Genomic DNA, 22,718 nt, shown 5'->3' with positions numbered 1-22,718 from the left:
AGGAGACAGTGTCCTGTTAAAAACCCCGTGACAATCCGAAGATTGTTCTTACTTAAACCCAGGAAGATCTGTGATTTTTCTTGATCGTAAGCCCTCAGAAACTTCTTCGAGTGTCTTAGACCGTTGCAAGATTTCCATTCCAGGTTGCGGATGGAATCTTCCAAGTTCTTGAGCTCCGCCTTGAGTTGGTTACCACTTGGAAAGCAGAACGGTTCTGGTCCAGTTAGTGGAGTGTTCGCTCCTTTCCTAGCTAGATTATTTGCTTTTTCATTGCCTTCTATCCCTTGGTGAGCAGGCACCCAGAGTAGGAGGACTTTGTTTTCTTTGCCCAATTTATTCAGCTTCTCTATGCATTCTTTGACCAATTTCGAATTGATTGATACTGAGTTGATCGCTTTTAACGCTGCTTGACTATCAGACAAGATGGCTATTTCTTGTTTCCGATAGTTCCTATCGAAGATAAGTTGTACGCATCTTTCGATAGCGTAGATTTCTGCCTGTAGGATACTAGGGTAAGTGCCCATTGGTTCGGAGTATTTAGCTTTCGGCCCAAACACTCCGATCCCTATTCCCGTATTGGTTTTGGAAGCATCAGTATACCAAGTTATGGTATGGTTTTTTAACTGCTGGGCAAGCGTTTCGCTCTTCCAATCCTTTTTATTGCTCAATACTACATTGAGATGTTTCTCAAAGTTGTACGTTCTTGGCATATCGTCCACTGGGAGTTGCAGGAGTGGTATTTCCTTTATGAGGGTGTTCCAAGCCCCTGATCTGACAATTCTCCCAGTACTAATTCCGTTAGTGACCATTCTAATCATTGTCGCATTGGCATATCTACCAATGACAATGTGCAGTGGTGTTTGATCTAGAATGACCTCCATTGCTGCTGTTGGACAGGTTTTCATGGCTCCTGTGATGCAAACGCATGCTAGTCTCTGGACTTTGCATAGGTTTAGCCTTGTAGTAACTTTTACCCTCAAATTTCATTCGAAACGCTAAAAATACTTGTAAGAAAATTATAATAAATCGAAAGATTATTAATATTTTAACGCTCTGTAGCTACGAAACAAAGCAGAATCGTACCTACGAAAAATAAATCTTATTTTTACGTGAGGAATCTCCTCACGAGAGATGGCACATGTTTTTTGAAACACCCTGTATTTTATGGTTTGTTTAGGTCTACTCTGTGGTCTGTGTTCCATGAATGTTGAACATTCCCCTTTTTTAAATAAAATTTTTCGTTCAATAGTTGTTGGTGGGTCTTTTCAGATTATTTTGATATTATATTTGGCTAAAAACAAAGGTGTAGGGATTATTCAAGAAAATTGTATCCTCATTTGCTTTGATTTTGGATGGACATCAACCGAATAGATCTAGTGACATTTTGTTACAGGGTATTTTATTGATTGTATTTCGTTTATTGCTTTGATTTTTTAATCAATTAATAGTCAGCTCAACATTGTGTCAAATAAAATAATTTATTTCTTGAAAATTATCTCATAAAATAGTTGATAATTATCGCAAGGTGTGGTTTAATTAATATATATACTTTAATAGTTCAGCATATACTTAAAGGAATGTTGACATTTAAGTGGGTACTTTAATAAAAACGTACTCATATATCACTATATTTTTAATTATGTTTTTTATACATACTGTGATCTTTAAAATAAAAATATTACTTCTGTTTATGGAATAAAATAATCTACACCAACATAAAATACGTAGATATGGACTTTGAATTATTTAAAAATATATTTGCTACATACTTTTTTGTGTGGGATTTTTTCTGAAAATATTGAAATTCTGTTTGGCTATTTTTGTAAAAAAATATGCAAAGGCAAAATAATTTCAATATTTTTTTACATTTTCTATCTAAACGAGTTTTATCGAATATATTCATATAAAATATTTAGAATATTTTAGTTAAAAAAATGTATTTTAGTCAAAATAGTTAAAATTCTTAATAGTTCTATTTTTAAACAATATTTTATTTCAGTGTTTTGAATATACAGAGTGAGTCTTGAATAAGTGCAAATGTTTTTAAGTATATATTTTTAATATTATTAAAAGATTATTACCAGTATAAATAATAAATACATTTTAATAAAGAAAAAATATATAAAAATGGATGGTTAACCAAAAAAACGATTATTTTGTAATTTTAAATATTGTAATTAACCTTGTATACTTTTTAAAAGCGTTGTATGCTAAAAATATCAGCGTATGTATGCGTCAACTTGGCAAAAGTTAGGTTCACGCACGGTATATTTGTTATAAAAATCGTGTTTTCAAGCGTCACACTTTACAGGCGCCAATTTTGATTTATTATTTATTGGCTTCATTAAAAATCGCGAATAATTTTATTAGGGCTCACTTTAGAGATGTGTAAAGGTATCGATATGTCGATGTAGTTTATTAAAATATATGTATAGCCCAGTCAAATTAGACAAATCGGTGGGAAAAAAATCTCACAGTTTTGAAAATGGTTTCAATCGATTCCTCTAGACTTGTGCTGATAAGTGTTAAAAGTTCCCGAAGATAGACGATGAGCTCGAGGAGAGGGGAGGGTTTAAATGTCACGTTTATGTGTGTGTTGTGTGACTTAGCTTATACCTCAGAAAATAAGACATCGACGAAAGATTACCGTATATAAAAAATTGAAGGCCAGAAAATTCGCTACAAAAGTGGATGTATGCATTTTGCAAATAGAGCTAGAAAAAAATAAAAACGCACTCAGAGCAATTGGGTTTTTCTCGAATATTTTCGGAAGTAATCGGATTTTTTAGATATCGAAACATGGACGTTGTAGGGCTGAGCAAGACGCAATCGTTCCTCTAATTTAGTCACCTTAATTTACGAGATATGTGTAGTGTGTTTTCTTGAACTAATATCGAAATTTTGTATATCGATATTTTTCTTAAAATGCACATCCCTACGGTAAACGATAATTCCTTATGGACGAGGTTGGTGGAACCAGTTGTTGGCCAGTTGGCCTTTCAGGCTCACGAGTAAAACTAAACTGGAGTACTTAAATTTTATGATTTAATAAAATATGTCTGAAATTTATGATGTGCCGCACTATACTTAAGTGCAGTCGTATGATTTTTCAGTTGTGTAAGCGGATTTATTTTTAATATACCGAGAATAAAAATTATAGCTATACTTACATGGCTGTCACTAAAATATTTATTTCACTAAAACTTCGTCTTCACATAAGATTTTGTTCGTTGGTTTTGTGTCACAGGTAAAACTCTTGGACCCTCTTGAAAACTGACTGTAAGGATTTAATTCTAAACTCGCAAAGGAATTTATAATGCTCAGTACGAATAAAATGCGGATTACAACAGGCCTCTTGACAGGACATATGGCTGTCAAGTGGTACTTGAACAAACTCAACTTGTATCAAGGAAGTTTTTGCTGCATATCCTGCGTTAGTAGAGCACTGAGAGGCTCTGGGGCACAAGGAACACTTTTTATTTGGAAAAGCAAGGATAGTACCGAGGAACTATGCTCACCTTCTATCAAGAGGTGGTGCAGAGTACAGGAGAGTGGGTGCAGCCATATAAATCATCCTTTGTTCTTCTTTCGGTGTCTCTTCTTACCGAAGATTGACCTCAATATCCATAACAAATTCTTCTTGTTGTTCTGCTGTTTTGAGGAGTGTTTGAACATTCGTTCCTGGTCATTCTCTTATATTTTTCCTCCATGACATATGTATGTCTTCTGCAAAATAAATAAGGAAGATGAGCTTCTTACCGAGCAAATATCGCTTCTAGATCAGAAAAATGAACTTATTGCTCAACGAACGAAACTAGCAAAAATACGGACATAACACAGACTTGAAAGAGGTCAGCTACAGAAGAAGTGAAGGGAATTCCAGTTGTACAGATTCATTTGTAAATGATCTGGAAAATTGGCCTGAAGACAGACTAGCGAATCAAAATTATGTGGGAAATTGGTTAAGATGGAGTCGTAAAAATAAAGATAATGAAGTACAAAGAAAAGAGAAATTTACAAACCAGAAAAAAACAAGACAACCAGGTGGAAAGAAGCGACAGAAACGTAGAAAGGTAGAGAACACAGAAATTAAAGAAAATCAAGACAGAAAACAAGAAAACTACAGTACACCAGATTCGGAAAATGCAAAAACATGTTCGAAAACAGCTTTGGAAAATTTTGACATTAGAACTTTTTTAGCTCGTCAAACAATTGATAAAGATTTACCAATTTTTTCAGGAAATATTAGGGAATGGTTCCACTTCATATCGCATTACAATAACACTACCAAATTACTTGATCTAAACGATGAGGAGAATTTATGTCGGCTAAGGGTACGTTTATGTTGGAGCTGCGATAAACGATAAAAGCAGTGAATTAGCGCTGCTCTTATCGTTGCTCAACTGCCAAGCGTGTCTCGACGCGTTGCTCCAAAAAACGTACATATAAATTAATATAATAATATTCCTTGCTTCGCTACTATCGCTGCTCTTATCGTTTATCGCCGCTCTAACATAAACGCACCCTAAGGAAGTGTCTGACTGGTGACGCAGAAAGAGCAGTGCAAGGTTTGCTAATGACAAATGGTCCGGCGGAAAAAATAATCTACATTTTACAAACTCGTTTTGGGAGACCTGAAAGGTCCAGTTAGTGAGATCCTTTGTAGCAGAATACAAAGCCTATCATTACCTAAAAAATATCGATTTTTCAGCATTAATACACTTCTCTGTTCTCTGTCATGTTAGGAAGTTTGGTTACAACGCTCGAGTCTCTGAAAATGGAAAATTACCTAACATGTCCTGAACTTCTTGGCGCATTAATTCAAAAATTACCTTATTCAATGCAGATCTCTTGGACAAAACATAAATTGAGACAAACCTCCGGAAATGCATTAAGATGTTTTCAAGAGTGGATACAAACAGAAGCAGAAGCTGTACAAGGGCTTCTTCATTTGAGGCCTGGAGGAAGTGATCACAAATTTCAACATACGCTAGTAACCCAAAATAGACAACATTTAGAAAACTGTGAATTTTGTAACAAAAATCATTTTGTTTCAAGATGTACAGAGTTTAAAAAATTAACGGATGAAAAATGGAAATTCGTAAAACAAAAGAATATGTGTTTTTCGTGCTTATCAACATCACACAGAATCTTGAAGTGCAGGAAACGATCAAAATGTGGAGTCAATGATTGTGAAAAGACACATCACTGGCTTTTACACAATGAACATTAACATTTTGGACCTCGCTTCCCATCAATTTTAGCTTTAAGATGGAGTGGATAGTATTTTGTCTCTGAGAAGCTCTCTCTCTCTCGCTCTCTCTCTCTTAGTTCATACCATGTAATACGGAGTCATTGATTGTCCCTTAATATTGAGGGCAAAATATTAATAACAGATTGCTTTCGATGTTAAAAAGTCACAATTTTCTCTGAGATCAACAACAGCAGCTGTTGTGTTTCGTTTTTAAAATCTCTCGAACGAGGCACGAAGGATAGTTTTTCCGCCATTGTTGACCAGCAGATCTGCGAGGATTGCACGTCCAGCGACGCACAGTGCTTCGTCCCATGGACAAAAATCAAAAAATAAGTTAAAATTTACTAACATCTGAATATATAATTTTATACTTATAGCAATGTTCAACCATCCTGTATATTATTTTTCATATGCAGCGTTTTTGTTAGCAAATATTTTCACTAAAAATAAATTTTGCGATCATTATCTCATCAGTGAAAAGAATAACATTCATAGTAGTTCTGTATATTATGGAGTTAAACGGGTACGTACTTAATTGAAATCCACTATGGATATTGTTAAACAAGGTATGTACTTTTAAATTTATTACTAAACAAGTTCGTGATTGTTTAGTTTTTATTTATTTTTAAGATGATTCTTAAATGGGTATAAAAATTTTACGTTTTCAAACTTCAAAAAGGCATTTAAAAAAAAACATATTAAAACATATCGTATTTATTGAATATTTTTGTTGCCATATTCATACACTTTTATTTTTTGTATAGTTCACCTGCGTCTGCTTGCGACGAACTTTATTTTATAATACTTTTCAGATGGAGTAAAATTGATAAGCAATGCCGATCTGGTTAATACTTGGCTTGATCATAAGGATAAGAACTCAAAATTATTTGTATTTCAAAAAATATGTTCTTATTAGATATTGATGAACCTTCCAGTCAAATGAGACACCACTTGTGCCTGAAAAAGTCCACTATGTTGGAGCGAAACGTCGCATAAAAAAAATGTCCATCTTTCAATTTATTATAAAATGTTATACCCAAGAAAAGGAAAAAATAATATATGGAGAAGGTATATTAAAGATGTAACTATTAACATCCGAACCCCTCATACCGACAAAATGAACAGTAACAACGCGAAAAAGTAACATATTAGAAAATGATGTACAGAAATATATTATATGTGAGGATACTTCATCTACCTGTGATTTGGATACTATAAATTTGGAAGATTCTGTCAGCAGTAATTCTCCTGAATCAGAGTAGTTACGATCTATGCATTTTGTTGTCCTAAAGTAAATTTATAGTATCTTAAGTTTTTTTTTAATTAAAATAACATTAATGTTTCTTTTTTCATTAAAGAAAAACATTTTTATCTTATATTAGGCTTATATTGTAGGAATCATGTTCTAATGTTATTTCAATTTTTTTTTTATCACAGGAATTTATTTAATACTTACACCGTTTTCATACTATAACTTATTATTTGCTTAGATGGAACACAGCTCCAACATTATTATTATTTATAAGATTTTTTTTTCATAAACGTGGGACTAAGAACATCGTCATTTAGTACAATGAGAGTACTCATCATTTGTGTCAAATAAAACTATTTTGAATAAATTGCTTACAATAAAAGAGAAGTTTTGGATTTTTGTCCTCTAGAGCCATATGTTCGAAGCACTGTGCGACGGCCAGTCGCGAAGCTGTTGACCATGAATCGGACGGTGGTTTAGTGAACCCGCCGCTCGGCGTCGACGGCCGGTTCAAGGCCGAGCGAGATCCGCGGCCACGCGGCGTCAACCGCGACGTTGGCGCGCCATCATAGCTCCTAGCGCCGCAATTAACCGACACAGCCGGTATGTTTACTATCGCGCATCTGAGAGAAAGATTTTGTTTACTTTTTCTTGTTTTCTAAACGAATTAACTAATTTCGGACAGGTGTCGTCACTGTTTACAGACGTTGGAGGAGTGAATTTACCGACGAAATATCGTCGTCTTTATTCTCATTTTTAACGTTTAGGAGGGAAGTTAATCACTGCGACCTTACAGATCTATTGTGTGTTCCCCTTTCTTGAGTTATAACTCATCATACAATCTCAGGGCTTTAACAAAAGCCAGTATCTGAGACGGCTCCACAGAGGCCAGATCTTCATCCTCGACATCAGCCGTACCAAAGTTCATGGCACGAATGATCGTCGTCTCGGCGCACTCAGTGATAAGGTGTTCTGGTGTTTTCCCATTTTCGCCACAGAATATGCATTCGGCGTTGTTTCTCAGCTTCAGCTTACTGAGGTGTTCGTTGAGGAGACAGTGTCCTGTTAGAAACCCCGTGACAATCCGAAGATTGTTTTTACTTAACTCAAGGAAAACCTTTTATTTCTCTCGTCGTAAGTTCTGAGGAACTTTTTCGAGTGTCTTAGACCGTTGGAGGACACCCATTCCAAGTTACGGATGGAGTCTTCCAGATTCTTCAGTTCCGCTTTCAGTTGGTTCCCGTTTGGAAAATAGAATGGTTCTGGTCCATTTAGTGCGAGTGTTCGCTCCTTTTCTAGCTAGATTATTTGCTTTTTCAATGCCTTCTATCCCTTGGTGAGCAGGCACCCAGACTAGGAGGACTTTATTTTCTTTGGCTAATTTGTTGAGCTTCTAGGCATTGCTTGACCAACTTCGACCTTGCTTGACTATCGGATAGGATGGCAATTTCCTGTTTTCGATAGTTCCTATCTAAGATAAATTGTACGCATCTTTCGATAGCGTAAATTTCTGCCTGAAGGATACTGGGGTAGGTGCCCATTGGTTCGGAGTATTTAGTTTTCGGCCCAAATACTCCTATCCCTGTCCCTGCTTTGGTTTTGTAAGCATCAGTATACCACGTTATGGTATGGTCTTTTACATGCTGAGTAAGCGTTTCTTCCTTTCAATCCTTTTTATTACTCAGTACTACAGTGAGGTGTTTCTCAAAGTTGTAAATTCTTGGTATGTCATCCACTGGGAGTTGGAGAACTGGAATTTTCTTTTTAAGGGTGTTCCAAGCCCCTGACCTGAAAATTCTTCCAGTACTGTTTCCGTCAATGACCATTCTAATCATTGTCGCTCGTTCACTATTAAGGGGCTTTGGATGTGTATCTTGGAAGTTTGGATCACTAAGGATTTGTTAAAAAAAGTTAATTCGTCGAATTAAAGTTATTTCGTCGAATGCTGAAGATACCTTATTGGACATATCACATGTCAAATGACTCTAGGATGGGAGCTTAGTTCCTCTGGTTTTAGCATTCCTTTCTCAAATAGAAAGTGTCGTTTATGATCCAGAGCATTACAGTGACGTATTACGTGCTCTGCTGTTTCAGGATCTTTATCGCATAGTCTGCAGCAAAGACTTCAGTACAGGTCGAGCTTGTTCAGGTAGCACTTGACAGCTATATGCCCTGTCAAGAGACCTGTGTAATCCGCAATTTATTCCTGCTGAGCATTAGCAGTTCCTTTGTAGTTTTAGAATTAAGTCCTTAGATAAAGAAAGCCTTGTCTGTGTCTCCAGTGGATGGTCTGCTTTTCCCTTATCCAGAGTTTTACTGCACTGCAAGTTATACATTTGGGTATTCCCAGTACTGGCTCTGAAACAAGCTGGTATTCTGACTATCTTTGTTAATGTTGCCGTAAAGATTCGTCTCTACATAACGTTTTACCTGTCAGTCTTATATGTTTAGCCAAAATGTATCGAGTAAAACCGAGAGTAAAATATATTGTATATATAGACGAAAAATCGGACTGTATTATTTGAGCTAAATTAAGACGGACAGTTTTACAACAACACTGTCATTTTGTCTTAAACAAAATTATAAAAACATTTATAGATACAAATTTTAGATTATTGAGTAAGATTTCGTTTGCAATATAAGAATTTTTTTCTGTATCAAATTGGAACGATATTTTTCGAATAATTTTTATTTAAAATGTACCACCAGTTTTGATTTCAGGCCCAACATCTGTTTGATTGGATTAAACGGTGAAACCAATTCGTTTGTATTTTTCAGTGTTCAGAAAATCTTTTTTTTTACTTTTTTCTTTTTCGGTATTGGTAGCGAAAGGTTAATTGCAAAACAGAATGGGATACTGGAATAATGAAAAATGAAAATTACTAAGCTGGAAAAATGTTTAAATTTGTTCAGTTAATTTTTACCGATTTGGGGGTAAATTATAATATGTATATTTCGTGATTTTTTTTATATAAATATATAATAAAAATAAAAACATTAACATCACAGCCTTTCATTAACACCAGCCAGTCGACTTTACTTTTTGTACAGTGTGTTCCGAAGACTAGCTATAAAAATAAGAAAAATATTTATGTGTAAAGAAGCCATGAGAAATTGCTGGAAATTATTTTCAAGCTTATAGAATGTCCGTTAGAGAGCTCAACTGCTATGGCAAATAGGAAAAATAAATTTTTACAACATTATGCCTAGGTAAGGGTTTTGCAAAGATAAGTTACCCCAGACTGGGTAACGAGAATTCAACAAATTACGGTTCGTTTTTGAGTGTGGTTTAATATGGCTTTACTTAAATTCTGGTTCAACAGCGCAATCATTCTTAATTTTATTTAAACCGTCTAAAAATGTAATGTAGGGTCGACTCAATAATTTGTTGGTTTTACTTTGTGTCAATAAAGGTTGTTAAATTGTTAAAAAATATATTTCTAATAAAAATAGGTAAAAAGGGTTTAAGAAAGATTAGAGTAGCATACGAATCAAGTTGGTTAGTATGCTCCTTGTTTAATTTTTTTTTATTCAAAACGTTGTTCGATAAACGATAAAAGAAAAGAAATATGGTGTCTGGAAGCGGGTCACGTGTGTAAGCGCCGCAAAAGATTTACCGCAATCTAGATATTTAAGTGGGGGCGACTGTAATTTGTCACGGCATTAGCGCGGCGTGGCGCAGCGCCAGTGTGGGGTGCCCCAGGGCACGGACGCCTCCCCAACCGCCCTCAGCGTGCCGCTCCGCGTAGAGATGTTTTCTGAATGCAGCGGAAAGGAACTTTTCTTGGCGTGCTTGCTTCTACGTGCCACCGGTGCCAACAAACCGCCGAAAACGATCGATAGAAACGTTTTATTAAACATCAGTTTTGTCAGTTTTCTTCTAGTAGAATTGAAATTTAACGGGCTGTAATGCAAGTTTTCTTCACCTTTTCAAAGCGGATGCTTTTAATCAATGTGTAGTGCTTGGTAAACATCCTTAAAACGCTCAAATATAATGCGATATACAATCGATTGTCGGTATCTTCTCTATTTATCTCTCTTGAAAACGGTTTTTTATTTCACACTTTTGGTGTCAAACGGGCCACACATTATACAATTTATCGTACTGCAGATTGTACAACACAAATTTGATTCGACCGTTTGAACGACAGATCGGATGCACTGTTGTCCACAAACTTAAACTACTAGTTTAATGTCTGTCGTACAATAAATCGCTTCCCAGTTGATTTTGTCTTGTTCGCCAAGGCTTTGTGTTAGTCAAAAAGGACAATAGCTGCAATTGTGGTAGATTTTTTAGTCGAAGATGAAAAACCCTCCCAAAAATTGTAATTAAATATTCTAAAGTAGCATCTGCCTTATTTATTTTAATTTTTCCAATAGATTCTCATAACATGCACTTCTTTAATTTTTGTTTAAGTATTCGTAATTTTTTACATTCCACACACCCATGCATGGAAACGATATATTTTTATAAATTCCGACCAAAACTTTTTATTTTCAATTTTTATGATCTGTACTGTACTTAATTTGCCACGAAAAATGTTTAGATTTCGTTTTAACAAGAAGTGCTTGCACACAAACTATCAAACCTATCGTATCTACTACTGCGTTGCAGTGCATTGTACTACAGATTGTATGCATGCTGTACTTCCGTACGATACGACAGAGTCGAGCTGCAAGTTGTACTACAATGCCACTAACTATCCAACCATTGATCCAACGGTCGAAACAATTTGGTGTTGTACAACTTGTAGTACGATAAATCGTATAATGTGTGGCCCGTTTCAGAGCTTTGACAAAAACCACACTGAAAAAAATTATTCACAACAATATTGAGGGCTATTTCTTGCCATAGTAAATTTACCATCCGTTCTTTAGGTCTATAACTCGTTTGTAAAATCACTGTATGGCTAATTTTTGGCATGTATAAATATAAATAATATATGTTATAATATATCTTCATATTCACCAATATTCTTTGTGAATTTGTTTAAATAAATGTGTATCTCATAGTTAATTTATTATTATAATTATATTATAATTATTGTATTATTCATTGTAAATTAATCTTTTAAAATCGACAAATTCTTGTACTATTACTGTTTAGCAACAACAAATATTTTTTTTTTATTATAGTGAATTTACAAACTATTTGTAATAGTCTATTACAATAATTACTTTTGTAAATTCATTAAAGGTTAATAAATATTAATAAAATTAACAAAAAACATGTTTATAATAATTATAATATTCATTATAAAGGTTAATAAAAAGTCACAAAACAGAACTTATGTATGTAAGATATTCATTGCCATCTTTTCTTGTCTAGAAGAACCTTACTGGAATTCTGCGCCTAACCAAAACAGGAAAAAGATTTCAACTGGATACAAAATAAAAAAAACATTCAAGAAAAAGATATTAATATCTAATTAAAACAGTCAACTTAACCAGCTTAGAGACTATGAATGTATAGAGTATTCTATACTCCGGTCCTCTAAATTTGTCCTCCGAAACACAGTCTGAAAGAATAAATAATACTTAGAGACATGTTAACTGGAATGTTATATCATGAAACATGCATCAATATTTTTTTTTGTAAAATTACTTATATATTCATTCTGAATTCAACTACCGTATTAGAAAACTTATAATATAAAATAATATAGATATTTTATATCTCTCCTATTTCTTCAATTTTCTACGATATTAATCCTCATATTTTATTCACGTGTGATCTTGATCAGCTGTAGTTACATGAAAGTTTAGCCAAGGTCTCTATCCAAATGACATGTTTTAAACATGAGTTATTATTAAGTTTTTGGCTTTTCTACATTTCAAGGAGACAATAATATAGTTATATAGTTACAGATCGATATCAAGCCTGGGGTATATGGGCAGTTTTAGTTATCGAACATTATTATTAGATATAATTTTATATGTGACTTTTTGCAGTATTGTATTTTAGCTGCTGTAGAATTGGTTACGAAATGTATTAGCCTGGATATTTTAAGTTGAAGAACCATCATTTTATAAATATCAGTTCATAACACTGTCGCTTTCTATATTGTGCGCATATAATCGGCAATATGCAGGCTGAAGCATTGTAACCTATAATTATAGATAATTATTTTCATGGAATATCATTTTCTTTAAGTATAAGTTTTGAATTGTAGTTCGTACGTAACGAAATCTTATACTGTTAAAAATTAAATGTTTTAATGTACATTTGCTTATTTTATATAAAAATCAGTGAATATATAATATGTCAGTTACGAGAGATGGCACATGTTTTTTTAAACACCCTGTATAATACGCGAGGTATAAAGATAAAACCAACTTCCTAAAAACCAGGAGCGTCATAGATGAAAGAGACCGTTATTATATCTATCTCTGCTTTGGATCATCCTCCACAAGTGGCACACAAGCTACCACCTTCCCCAGCAAGGGTCAGGAGCCTAGCTCTAGACCCAATAAGCGACACAAGCTACCGTTTCGTCTACCCGGCCTGGGTCAACCAGGCGGGCTAGACGATCCTCTGAGAGTAGGTCTTAGCGCGGAGCAGAAGCACCTCCGATTGCTCCACGAAGGACTTGCTCCAGAGGAAGCAAAAGCGAAAACACTCCTCCGAAAAGGGGAGAGTAAAGAAATCAAGAAACAACCTGACTCATCTCCATCAAAGGGCAAGAGAGGGAGCGAGAACCTCTCACCTCTACTCCGGCAGGGAGAGAAAAAAGCCAGGATGGAAAACCGTCCAACACCGGTAGGCAAGCAGGGACGTATCACCAGATTTGCCGCTATTGCTGGACAAGTGAAAATGACGGTGCTGTCAAAGGATTTCCCAGCGGTTGCTCTGACCACCGACCAGCAAACGTCTCTAGAACTCCTATACTGGACGAAGTAGTGGCGATCGGATCGCAACACAACGATCTACAAAATGTGGGTCAGCTGCGTTTTGCGGGGATACACTTTCGGGTGGGCATGATCCTCATAGATTGGGTATCTCAAGCTTAAAAATTGGCAAGGGCCGGAACTAGTTGCAGTGAAGGGAGAAAACATCCTTAAAGGGGTGGCCATCACGGTCTTTCTGCCGAGGAGCAAGGGGAAAGACACCACCTACCTGCTGAGCCTTATCCAGGGTCAGAACTTCAATGTAAGGACATTGAGTTGGCGAGTCATCAACTCGAGGGAGGAGGGCCATGGTCAGGTCCTCACAATAGGAATTGACCTCAAATCCAAGGAGGCAATAGAGAAAGAGGGACATATCCTCTATTATAGATACGGGACAACACCGGTATCAGGTCTAAGGAGAGACCAAGTTAAAGGGGTGGAGAAAATGGAGACAGATCCTCCAGCCTCCACCTCACGGGTTCCTCGGCCGGAGGCAAGCTCCTCGATTGTGAAGGGCACGGAGGGCCAAACTCCAATCGTGGAAGGGTGTGTACCCTCGGAGGAAGAACATATGTTGTCAGAGGAGGATGGGAAATACCCTGTCCCCTCTACAACAGAGGTATGATGGGTTGTAGACTGTGTAATGACTCACGGAAGGGGGGCACAATAGATCTTTAAGGTCGCAGTGATTAACTTCCCTCTCACTCATTCTACATTCTACATATCTATCTCACTCCAGTTCCGGTATATATAAATATATAAACCGGTTGAAGTGAGATAGAACTTTCCCCGCTGTCTTTCGGTGATGACGCAAATGGCTTTTAGTAAGTTGGTTTTATCTATACCAAATCCTCTTTTGCAACCAAAATGAGACACTCTGTATATTTATGTTATTGTTCCAGGTGAGTCACACCGTACCAAGATCCTTCGAGGCAGCGAATATGGTACGTATTCATATTTTTTTATTATTAGTACCAGTAGTACCATATGATACAATCAACGTACATTATTACACATATAGCTATGAATTATATTCTTGTTTTACGCGATGTAATATTGAGAATTTTAATATACGTACAGGGTCGGTAAACGATTGCGTAGTAAGTCGATTTACGTTATTTGAATATTAAAATTTTTAAGGTTGCAACATGTACGGGTGTCAGTGTAGGCCTAAGGTAACAGTTTAAAAGTACTGAAAACTGAATTTTTAACTTTTGTATACAGGGTCGCTGATATGCATGGGAACGGTCGATTATTAGGTAAAATATAAGAGGTACCGTAAAAGGTTATATATAAAAGTTATAGCGTTTTTAAATATCTATTAGCGAGTAATAAATTTAAGTATACAGGGTCGATCATAAAGTCGTGGCACATCAAGGTTTCATTTTTTTAAATGGAACCTCCTGTATATTATTGCATATTTCAGTTCTTCCTTCAATTCTAATCAAAAATCGAGATACACACAATGTACCTCAAACCAACCGTTTTCGAGTTATTGACTTTTGAAAATATCACTTAAACAATTCGATTTAATTAATTTCGATGTGTTCGCTTTCATTTAACGATGCAATTCTGCGGAAACTGTGATGCTTAATAATATTTGACATTAGTTTTCAAGTTAGCATTTATAAATGTATAAAATGAGAGTATATCAAATATCAAGTCTGGAAATTACAAAATTTTTCGTTTAACATTCCAAAATCAAAACTGCATAATTCGGAAATTGTTGAATTTAGGTACATAACCACACATAACTACAATACACATAATCTATAGATATCTTTCTTTTTCTTTAATTAATACACATAATGTACGTAAATTCAACAACGAACTTGAAAACTAATTCAAATATTATATAACCATGGACATATTCGGCGCCGAGCTGAAAAAATGTGAAGTTGCAAAATTTATTTATTTATTTGATATTGATTTCTTTGCCTGATATTGTCATTCGTTTTGACACTTCAGTTTTGCATTACGAGCTTTGGTTCAAATGAATTGTGTTGTGATAATTTAAGCTTAAAATTTTTCACTAGCAGACCTTGCAGTCGAACATTGTTTTTTTTAGAACCTCTTTTAGTGCGACGTATATGAGATAGCTTAATAGCCGTTGTAAAAAACTCATCGAACCTTATTACAATATTTTAAACGGAAAAGCGATAGTAATGGCCTTTTATATCCTTTAAGTGCTGTTAAGGAGGTGAGTTTTGTTGGTGTAAATAATAACTGTTTATATATGTATTTATAATTCATTTATTTTTGTTTCTAAAAATATTTTGATTAAAAGAGAATATGTAAAAGTGGGCAACGCTGTGCTGGTCAAGCTTAATCACTTAATTAAGCTAATCATCATTAGCTAGATCATTTGCTTTCTCATTGACTTCTATTTTCTTGGTGGGCAGTAGGAGGACTTTGTAATAACCAAAAACTACGACTAAATGTAAGAGAAAAAAAAACGGTCACAAGTACTTACATCCCTTATTTACGCTTTACCTTACCCCTCCTAACCTACTTTTCTACCCCCTGTTCCATTTTTCTCCATTGTTTCCCAGCGTGTCGTCGGCTTGTCCCGGCCCAACGCAAAACTACACCTCACCATTAAAAGGGCGTCGTCTTGTCGTCGGTTTATTCTGGCTTGGTGGCTGCGGCCCCAAAGGAGGGGAACGTCCCCCCGTATCGATTTTCTTGCTAGCGAGGTGTTTAACCCCGTCCGTAGACGCAGGGGGTGGGAGTTGGACACGTTAGGCGCTGGGTGGGACACTTTTTTTAGAAAAAAAATTTGTTCTGTAGTTTTTTGAAGTCAATTGGAATAGATTGGGAGTCTTAATTTCGACACTGTGTTTGACTTAAAGAGTCCCAATGCTTTCAATTGATTTCTAAAATACTAGAAATGTTCTCAAAATCCGCATTTTTTGCACTTGTGCACTTATTGAACACCCGCACTGTTCTGTACTGAATTTTTAATAAAAATATATAAGGCTGAGGCTTTAACATCTTTATTTGACAGTCGTAATAAAAATAACCAAGAAATACCGTCAGTGCCATTACTAGACCTTTCTATACGAATCGTTTTGTGTGTTATGAATAATATAAAATGTTATAAATTGCCCTATGTTTGCTTCTCACTCTCCAAACCCATCGAGATCCCTTCCTTTATACAGGGTGGACCGAATTGTGATCCGGAAACTTCGGCAGCATATTCTGCAGATTAAAATGAGTAAAAAAGTTCGTATAAAATGTATGTCTAAAAATGTTTAGTTTCGGAGATACAGGGTGTAGCAGTTTTATTTTTATTTCGATTGTTTCCAAATAATTTCTGAAGTAACGTCAATATTTAGATGAAAATTGGTGTCTGGGAGTTTTTTGACATGAGAAATTTGATTTTGATGTCAATATGACTCCTATTTGTAGGGGGCGCGGGCGCCGTCTGCATGTATTTTAACTGTTTTGAAGAGTAATAACTTTTTGTCCGTATCTGTATAAAACTACTGAGTGAAAAAATATACATTTCCATGATTTTCAACGTAAAAAATGTCTCTTGGTAAAAATCGCTACTAGCAATCGGTTATCAAGATATTTAGAATGGAAACAGTCAATACATCTCATTATTGACAAAAAATAAACATGTTGAGTAGATAGTTATTTGACTAAAAAGATAAATTTGGGAACTTTTTATTTTTTTTTAAATTAATCATAAATTTTGCTTCGAAAAAATGATGATAAAACAGTTCCTGTTGAACTTTTGGCACAAACATTTCAAATTTATCCTTTCAGTCTAATATCTATTTAGTCAAAATATAAAATCAAATTTATCATGCCAAAAAACTCCCAGACACCAATTTTCATCCAAAAATTGACGTTACTTCAGACATTATTTGGAAAAAATCGAAATAAAAATGAAACTTCAACACCCTGTATCTCCGAAACTAAACATTGTAGGATATACATTTGTACGAACTTTTCGACTTATTTTTATCTGCAGAATATGCTGCCGAAGTTTCCGGAATACAGTTCGGACCACCCTGTATATGTATGTAATGGGGTTTAGTGAAAGTAAGGAAAAATGTTTATTTGAAAATCTCTTTTTTAAGAAAATCAATGTTGCAACAGTTTTTAACCAACTTTTACCACAATATTATCTTCATCCAACGTATGTTTTCGACACAAATCTCAAAGTCAAACTTCTCCGAGAAAGAAAATATTAAAGTATTTTTCGCCTATGTAAACAACTTCGCAACTTTCCAACGTATCGTCCTTCCAAAAAGAAAAATAAGAAGATGGGAAAATGCAGAGATAGAAATAATACGCTTACTACTTCTTGATGTTTACAAACTTTGTTCGACAACAAAAACACTGCAAAAAATTTCAGAATTGGAGAGATGAAAATAAAGATAAAGTATCGTATAGGTTACAGCGTATAAATAAAAATCATGGGAGAAAAAATAAAAATACACAGAAAATGTAGGCTACAGTCTTAAGTAAGTTCCATTTTGACAGATTAATATAAAAGGTTAGAGTTATAGTAATTGGAGTATTTGTTTGTCAGTGACATCCTTTAAATTTTCAGATTGTAATTATTGTCCTCTGATTGAGTTAGAGTTGTAGTGGTTTTCTCTAAAATTGATTGTGTAATACTAATATAACCCCGCTTAAAAACCAAGAGACTCGTTAGAGAAGGGCTATTTTTGCTAAACTGGCAGTATAAGCGCCATTAAAAAATAAAGAAGAGTACGGGCCAAGTAAATCGTTTAGGGCTTGACCTCGCCAAATTTTTTGTTGATTTTCATTCCGCAGCCATCTTTGACGCTATTTTTTTTCGATCGTATGGTACTATATCTCAGTCTCAACAAATATTAAGAGTCTAGTACGCTGCACTGTTCGGGTCGCTCTGAAGGGTCGGGTAAAGCGGGTGTGTGGTCGAAGGAAATATATATTATATTACAGAAATCTGCCTAAGGCTTAGACCGATCCTGTCGTGTTAAGCCACACCCAAAATTCTAAACACACGTGCTTTGATTAAGGTTTGCAGAGCTTCAGCATTTTCCGTAAAATAGCGAGCAATTTGTTACAAAACCATATAAATTATATATCACTGTAATCACAAAACTTCAATCATTTCCGTATTGTAACGGAATTTTAAATTATGTCTTTATTTTCGAGAAAATTAAGTCCAAACATAAGGAATCTTTTGTTGATGTTTCTTAAAGAAATCTTAAAAATAATAAAGTTGTCTAAAAATGTGCTACAATACGGATATAGTATCTTTATCTTTAATTTTCTTCTTCATTTGTGTAAAAATGCCTAGTTTTACATAAAACGTTAAATGTCGAACGCTTATTTTGCTACTTTTTCGTACTAGTGAAATGGACTCTTAAAGAACTGTTGTAATGACGAATACAATACGCTTATCAATGTCGAACAGGATGTAATTGACATTTCAAAATTACTCCAACAATACTGACCATTAATACTGAAGAAAACAAATCGTTATCATTGTTGAAACAAAAACCTTATTATGAATTACTCGGTAATTACCTATTGGCATTTTTATGTATTTTTTTCATCGTAACCAAATAACAATAAAGGAGATATGTGAATAGCTGCAACGTATTGCTTTATGCCACTGTAAGAAAATTTATTTAAGAAAGGGCGATTTTCACAAATCTAGGATTTGTCAGCATTTATGGGACACAGGACACAGAGTAGATTTTAACAACGCAAAAATTATTATGGAAGAAGCGATAGCCTCTAAAAGAAAAATAAAAGAGGCTTAAAGAGGCACTCTATTAAAATTAACTATTGCTCATGAATCTGTAGAGGTTAGTAATGTATGGCAATCGTTTCTCTTTTGATTTTAACGAACGTAACATAAATAAACATAAGTAAAAATTAAAAAAATAGTCATACGGAAAGTTTGAGGCTTTTATGGTTTTACATCATTAAGCAATAATTGTTATCAAGTAGTAACTGTTAATTTTAAAGTTTAACTTGACATAATGTCATGTTAACAGACGTCAATGGTTTTTATATAGAGGTATCTGTTGAAAAAAAGGCCAAAAAAGTGTTCTTGAACGACGGGAAGAGATATACTTCCCGAAACGTTAAGCATTTTTTTGTCCGTGAGGCTACGCTCACACGGACCACTTTCCAACGACAAGACGGTGTTTAAGCTGTCACAGCTATCGACGACGCGACGTTACAACCACAACTGCGCGACAAAAATGTCGTCGAGAAGTCGCCCGTGTGAGTTGATGACATTATGTCACGTACCACAACTAGGGATGGGTAAATTTCATTTTTCACCTTATATATTTCATTGAAATTTCATGAAAATTACAATTTTGTTTTAAAATTACAAAAATGTTTTTCTAAACGAATTGCATTTTTGTAATGAATTTCATTACAAAATGTGCACTTTACTTTTTTGGTATTATTTTGATCATCAGAGAAATATTTCGAAATACTATTTTTGGGCTTAACCATTATTTCTTTAAAAATTGGAATCAACACAGAACACAGGTCACAGGTAGGTAAACAGGTCACAGAATAAACTTTATGAAATGTGAAACAAAAAATGCACAAAAATAACAAATATCTAATAATACATCAACATTTTCAACGAAAATCATAACCTCTATCTATCTACATTACTGCGGTTTTACATTTGTCAATGTCAAGGGCCAGTCCTCTTCAGACGCGCAGGTAAATCGAGCAAATCAACGATCGATACTTACATCGATACGGTCGACATATACGAACAGGATAAAGGAGTTCGCGAGGTTTATGAAAATTTCACTTGAAATTTCACCTGTGGGTTGAAATTTCAAGTTTCACCTGTAGGTTGAAATTTCACGATGCATTTTTGAAAATTTCACCTCTATGCTGAATTGAAACTTTCACTTGAAATTTCAATGAAATTTCACTTTTTTAAAATATGAAAATTTTACATTGGAAAAGTTGCCGACATGAAAATTTCATTTGAAATTTTCAAGTGGCACAACCCTAACCACAACTAAATTTTTGATTCAGTCAAAAATGAATTTTGAAGAAGCACTGTTGTGGCTTTTCCTTCGAAAAAGAAAACGAACCCGCAGAAAAATTTATTGGGTTCATCCAATAATAGAACATAAAAATGAAAGCCAGTTCCAAAAACTTTATCCGGTGTTAAGAATGTATGATGATAAATTCTTTAATTACTTTGATTACTTTGACTGAAGATATATAAAAATTGCAATACAAACCGGCAACGACGCGCTGTTTACATCAAAATATTTTATAAAGGTATAAACAATTTATTTTAGGGCTGCAATAAAAATTTAGTGGTATTACCTTGACCGTAAGTCCCGTTACCCGAGTGTTTAAAAATCACTCTGTATTTTTTTGAACTTAACTATACCTAAGCTATTACAAATTATAATTTGAATAATAATGCTAAATCTTAATTATCGTAACTGAATAAAACTATTATAAATAAAACACACCTACCACACTCGTTTTTCTCTTTTTTTTTTCTTTATCTTCAAAATTGTTATAAAATTTGGTGCACAATGTCTCCCATGCCTTGGATTTTTCAATTCTATTGCTGTATGTATCTTTTGTATAGTCCCAAATGCAAGGAAGAAGGCGGATTTCCTCTATAAATAGTTCCGTGTCGAAATCTTCATCCATTTTTTAAGAAGAAGCGTTCAATACGCAGGCAACAGAGGTAATGCAAAGGTATGACTGGAGTCGGTATCATAGATAAGATACTATAATATAATTTACTATAATAAAAGTCGGTCTGGTCATCATCTGGTCCAGTTGTGTTGTTGTCGCGTCTCCGTCGTCGAAAAAACGTCCGTGTGAGTTGGATTCACTACGGACGGGCGACAATTTTGTGGACGGTATCAACCACGCACGGCGACAGTCGCCGAAACCGACTGCAGTTTTTCGCCCGTGTGAGCGCTTCACCGAATTTCCATTCAAAATCGTTACTCTCCATAGGCGACCACATTTTTGTGTTTAAAAAGTCGCTGAAAAGTCGTCCGTGTGAGTGTACCCTTAGGCAAATTTGTTTATTAGTAAACCACTGCTGACAATTATTAGTCTCCGTTGGATTAACGCAGAGTGTCTACAAAAAAAACTCTTTATTCTGTAGATTTTCTTACAGGGCGAAATACCCGTATAGGGCTTTTTTGAAGAGATGAATCCGCCACAGAGGCCATAGACATTTTTTAATAAACTTTTTCTAACCACAATTTCCCTTGACGGATGATAATCAAAGGCCAAAACGTCAAAATTCTCAATTTTCACTCAATTTTTCTCTAAAATTTGGGGTACACATGCCTTCTACTGATTTTTCAGTAAAAATATTTCAGGCTGGGACATCTTTACTTGACACTCGTAATAAAAACAACCAAAAAAGACCTTCACTGCCATGACGGGAGCTTTCCAGACGAATCATTTTGTGAGGGACTGCCATAAAAATGTTATAAATTGCCCTATGTTGGGGCATCCCTCTCCAGACATGCAGAGATCCCTGCCTTTTCTCTATGTAATGGCTTTTAGCGGAGATAGATTTTTGTAAGAAAAATGTTAATAGAATTTTTATGAACTATGCTGGAAGACGTATGGATTCTGAAAGAGGAAATCTGTGTAGAAATAGTAAAGGAAAATTGTTGATTTTAATAGTTCTAGTTGATGTAAAAAATATACAGTGTGTCACAAATTTATAAGATATACAACTTTTAGTGTTTCATACTGGATCTCTTTGTTGTGTGTCCGTCTTTCTGTCAAGACCCATTATCTCGGGAACGCGTGTGGATATCGAATTGAAATTAAAACCATATACTCAGGTCTACAGTCCCTTATGAAGCTGTCAAAAAATCAAACTTCGAAGTTAACGTAAAAAAAGATACGGCCGTATACCGGGTGTTGCATCGTCGGACGAGACATAGGAAATTCCATGTAAATTTCAATGGGGTCAATTATTGGCTTCACTAATTATTTTAGAGAATAACTCTATTTAGGTTTATTGAAGAGCACTAAAACCCACATTCAAAAGAATAACTTTAGATATTTTTGATTAGCTCGTTTATGAGTTATCGCCGATTTCTTTTTAAATATTTCTCCTTTCTTATGACCCTGCGTATTTACTTATGAGCACCAGTCAAAGTAAAAGATAACTGTCAAATGAAGTTGTCATTTCAGAAATTTACCTAGTGCTTTATTATTATTGAAAACTCATTCCTACATTGGAAATCTTAAGGATGTATTTATAAATACAAATTGATATGAATTAAATTTTATGGCGCCCTCTACTAGTAGGAGTCATATTGACATCAA

General features: G+C 34.8%; 1 protein-coding gene across 10 annotated transcripts in view; it reads left to right on the top strand.

Annotated features, from left to right (window-relative positions):
* Nucleotides 1–22,718, top strand: part of LOC115878934 (pumilio homolog 2-like) — a 476,089-nt gene that overhangs the window by 32,306 nt on the left and 421,065 nt on the right. For 9 of the 10 annotated variants that reach the window (XM_030895648.1, XM_030895966.1, XM_030895840.1 and 6 more), the window contains one exon: nt 14,297–14,338. The exons of the other annotated variant lie outside the window; for it this stretch is intronic. In XM_030895648.1, the coding sequence (XP_030751508.1) occupies nt 14,297–14,338 (42 nt within the window). The remainder of the gene's footprint in view (nt 1–14,296; nt 14,339–22,718) is intronic. 10 annotated transcript variants of the gene reach the window in all.

Source organism: Sitophilus oryzae, unplaced genomic scaffold (genome assembly GCF_002938485.1).
Source record: "Sitophilus oryzae breed Bouriz unplaced genomic scaffold, Soryzae_2.0 scaffold_1000_pilon_pilon, whole genome shotgun sequence".
NCBI lineage: Eukaryota > Metazoa > Arthropoda > Insecta > Coleoptera > Curculionidae > Sitophilus > Sitophilus oryzae.
This window is presented reverse-complemented; position numbering and strand designations above follow the sequence as displayed.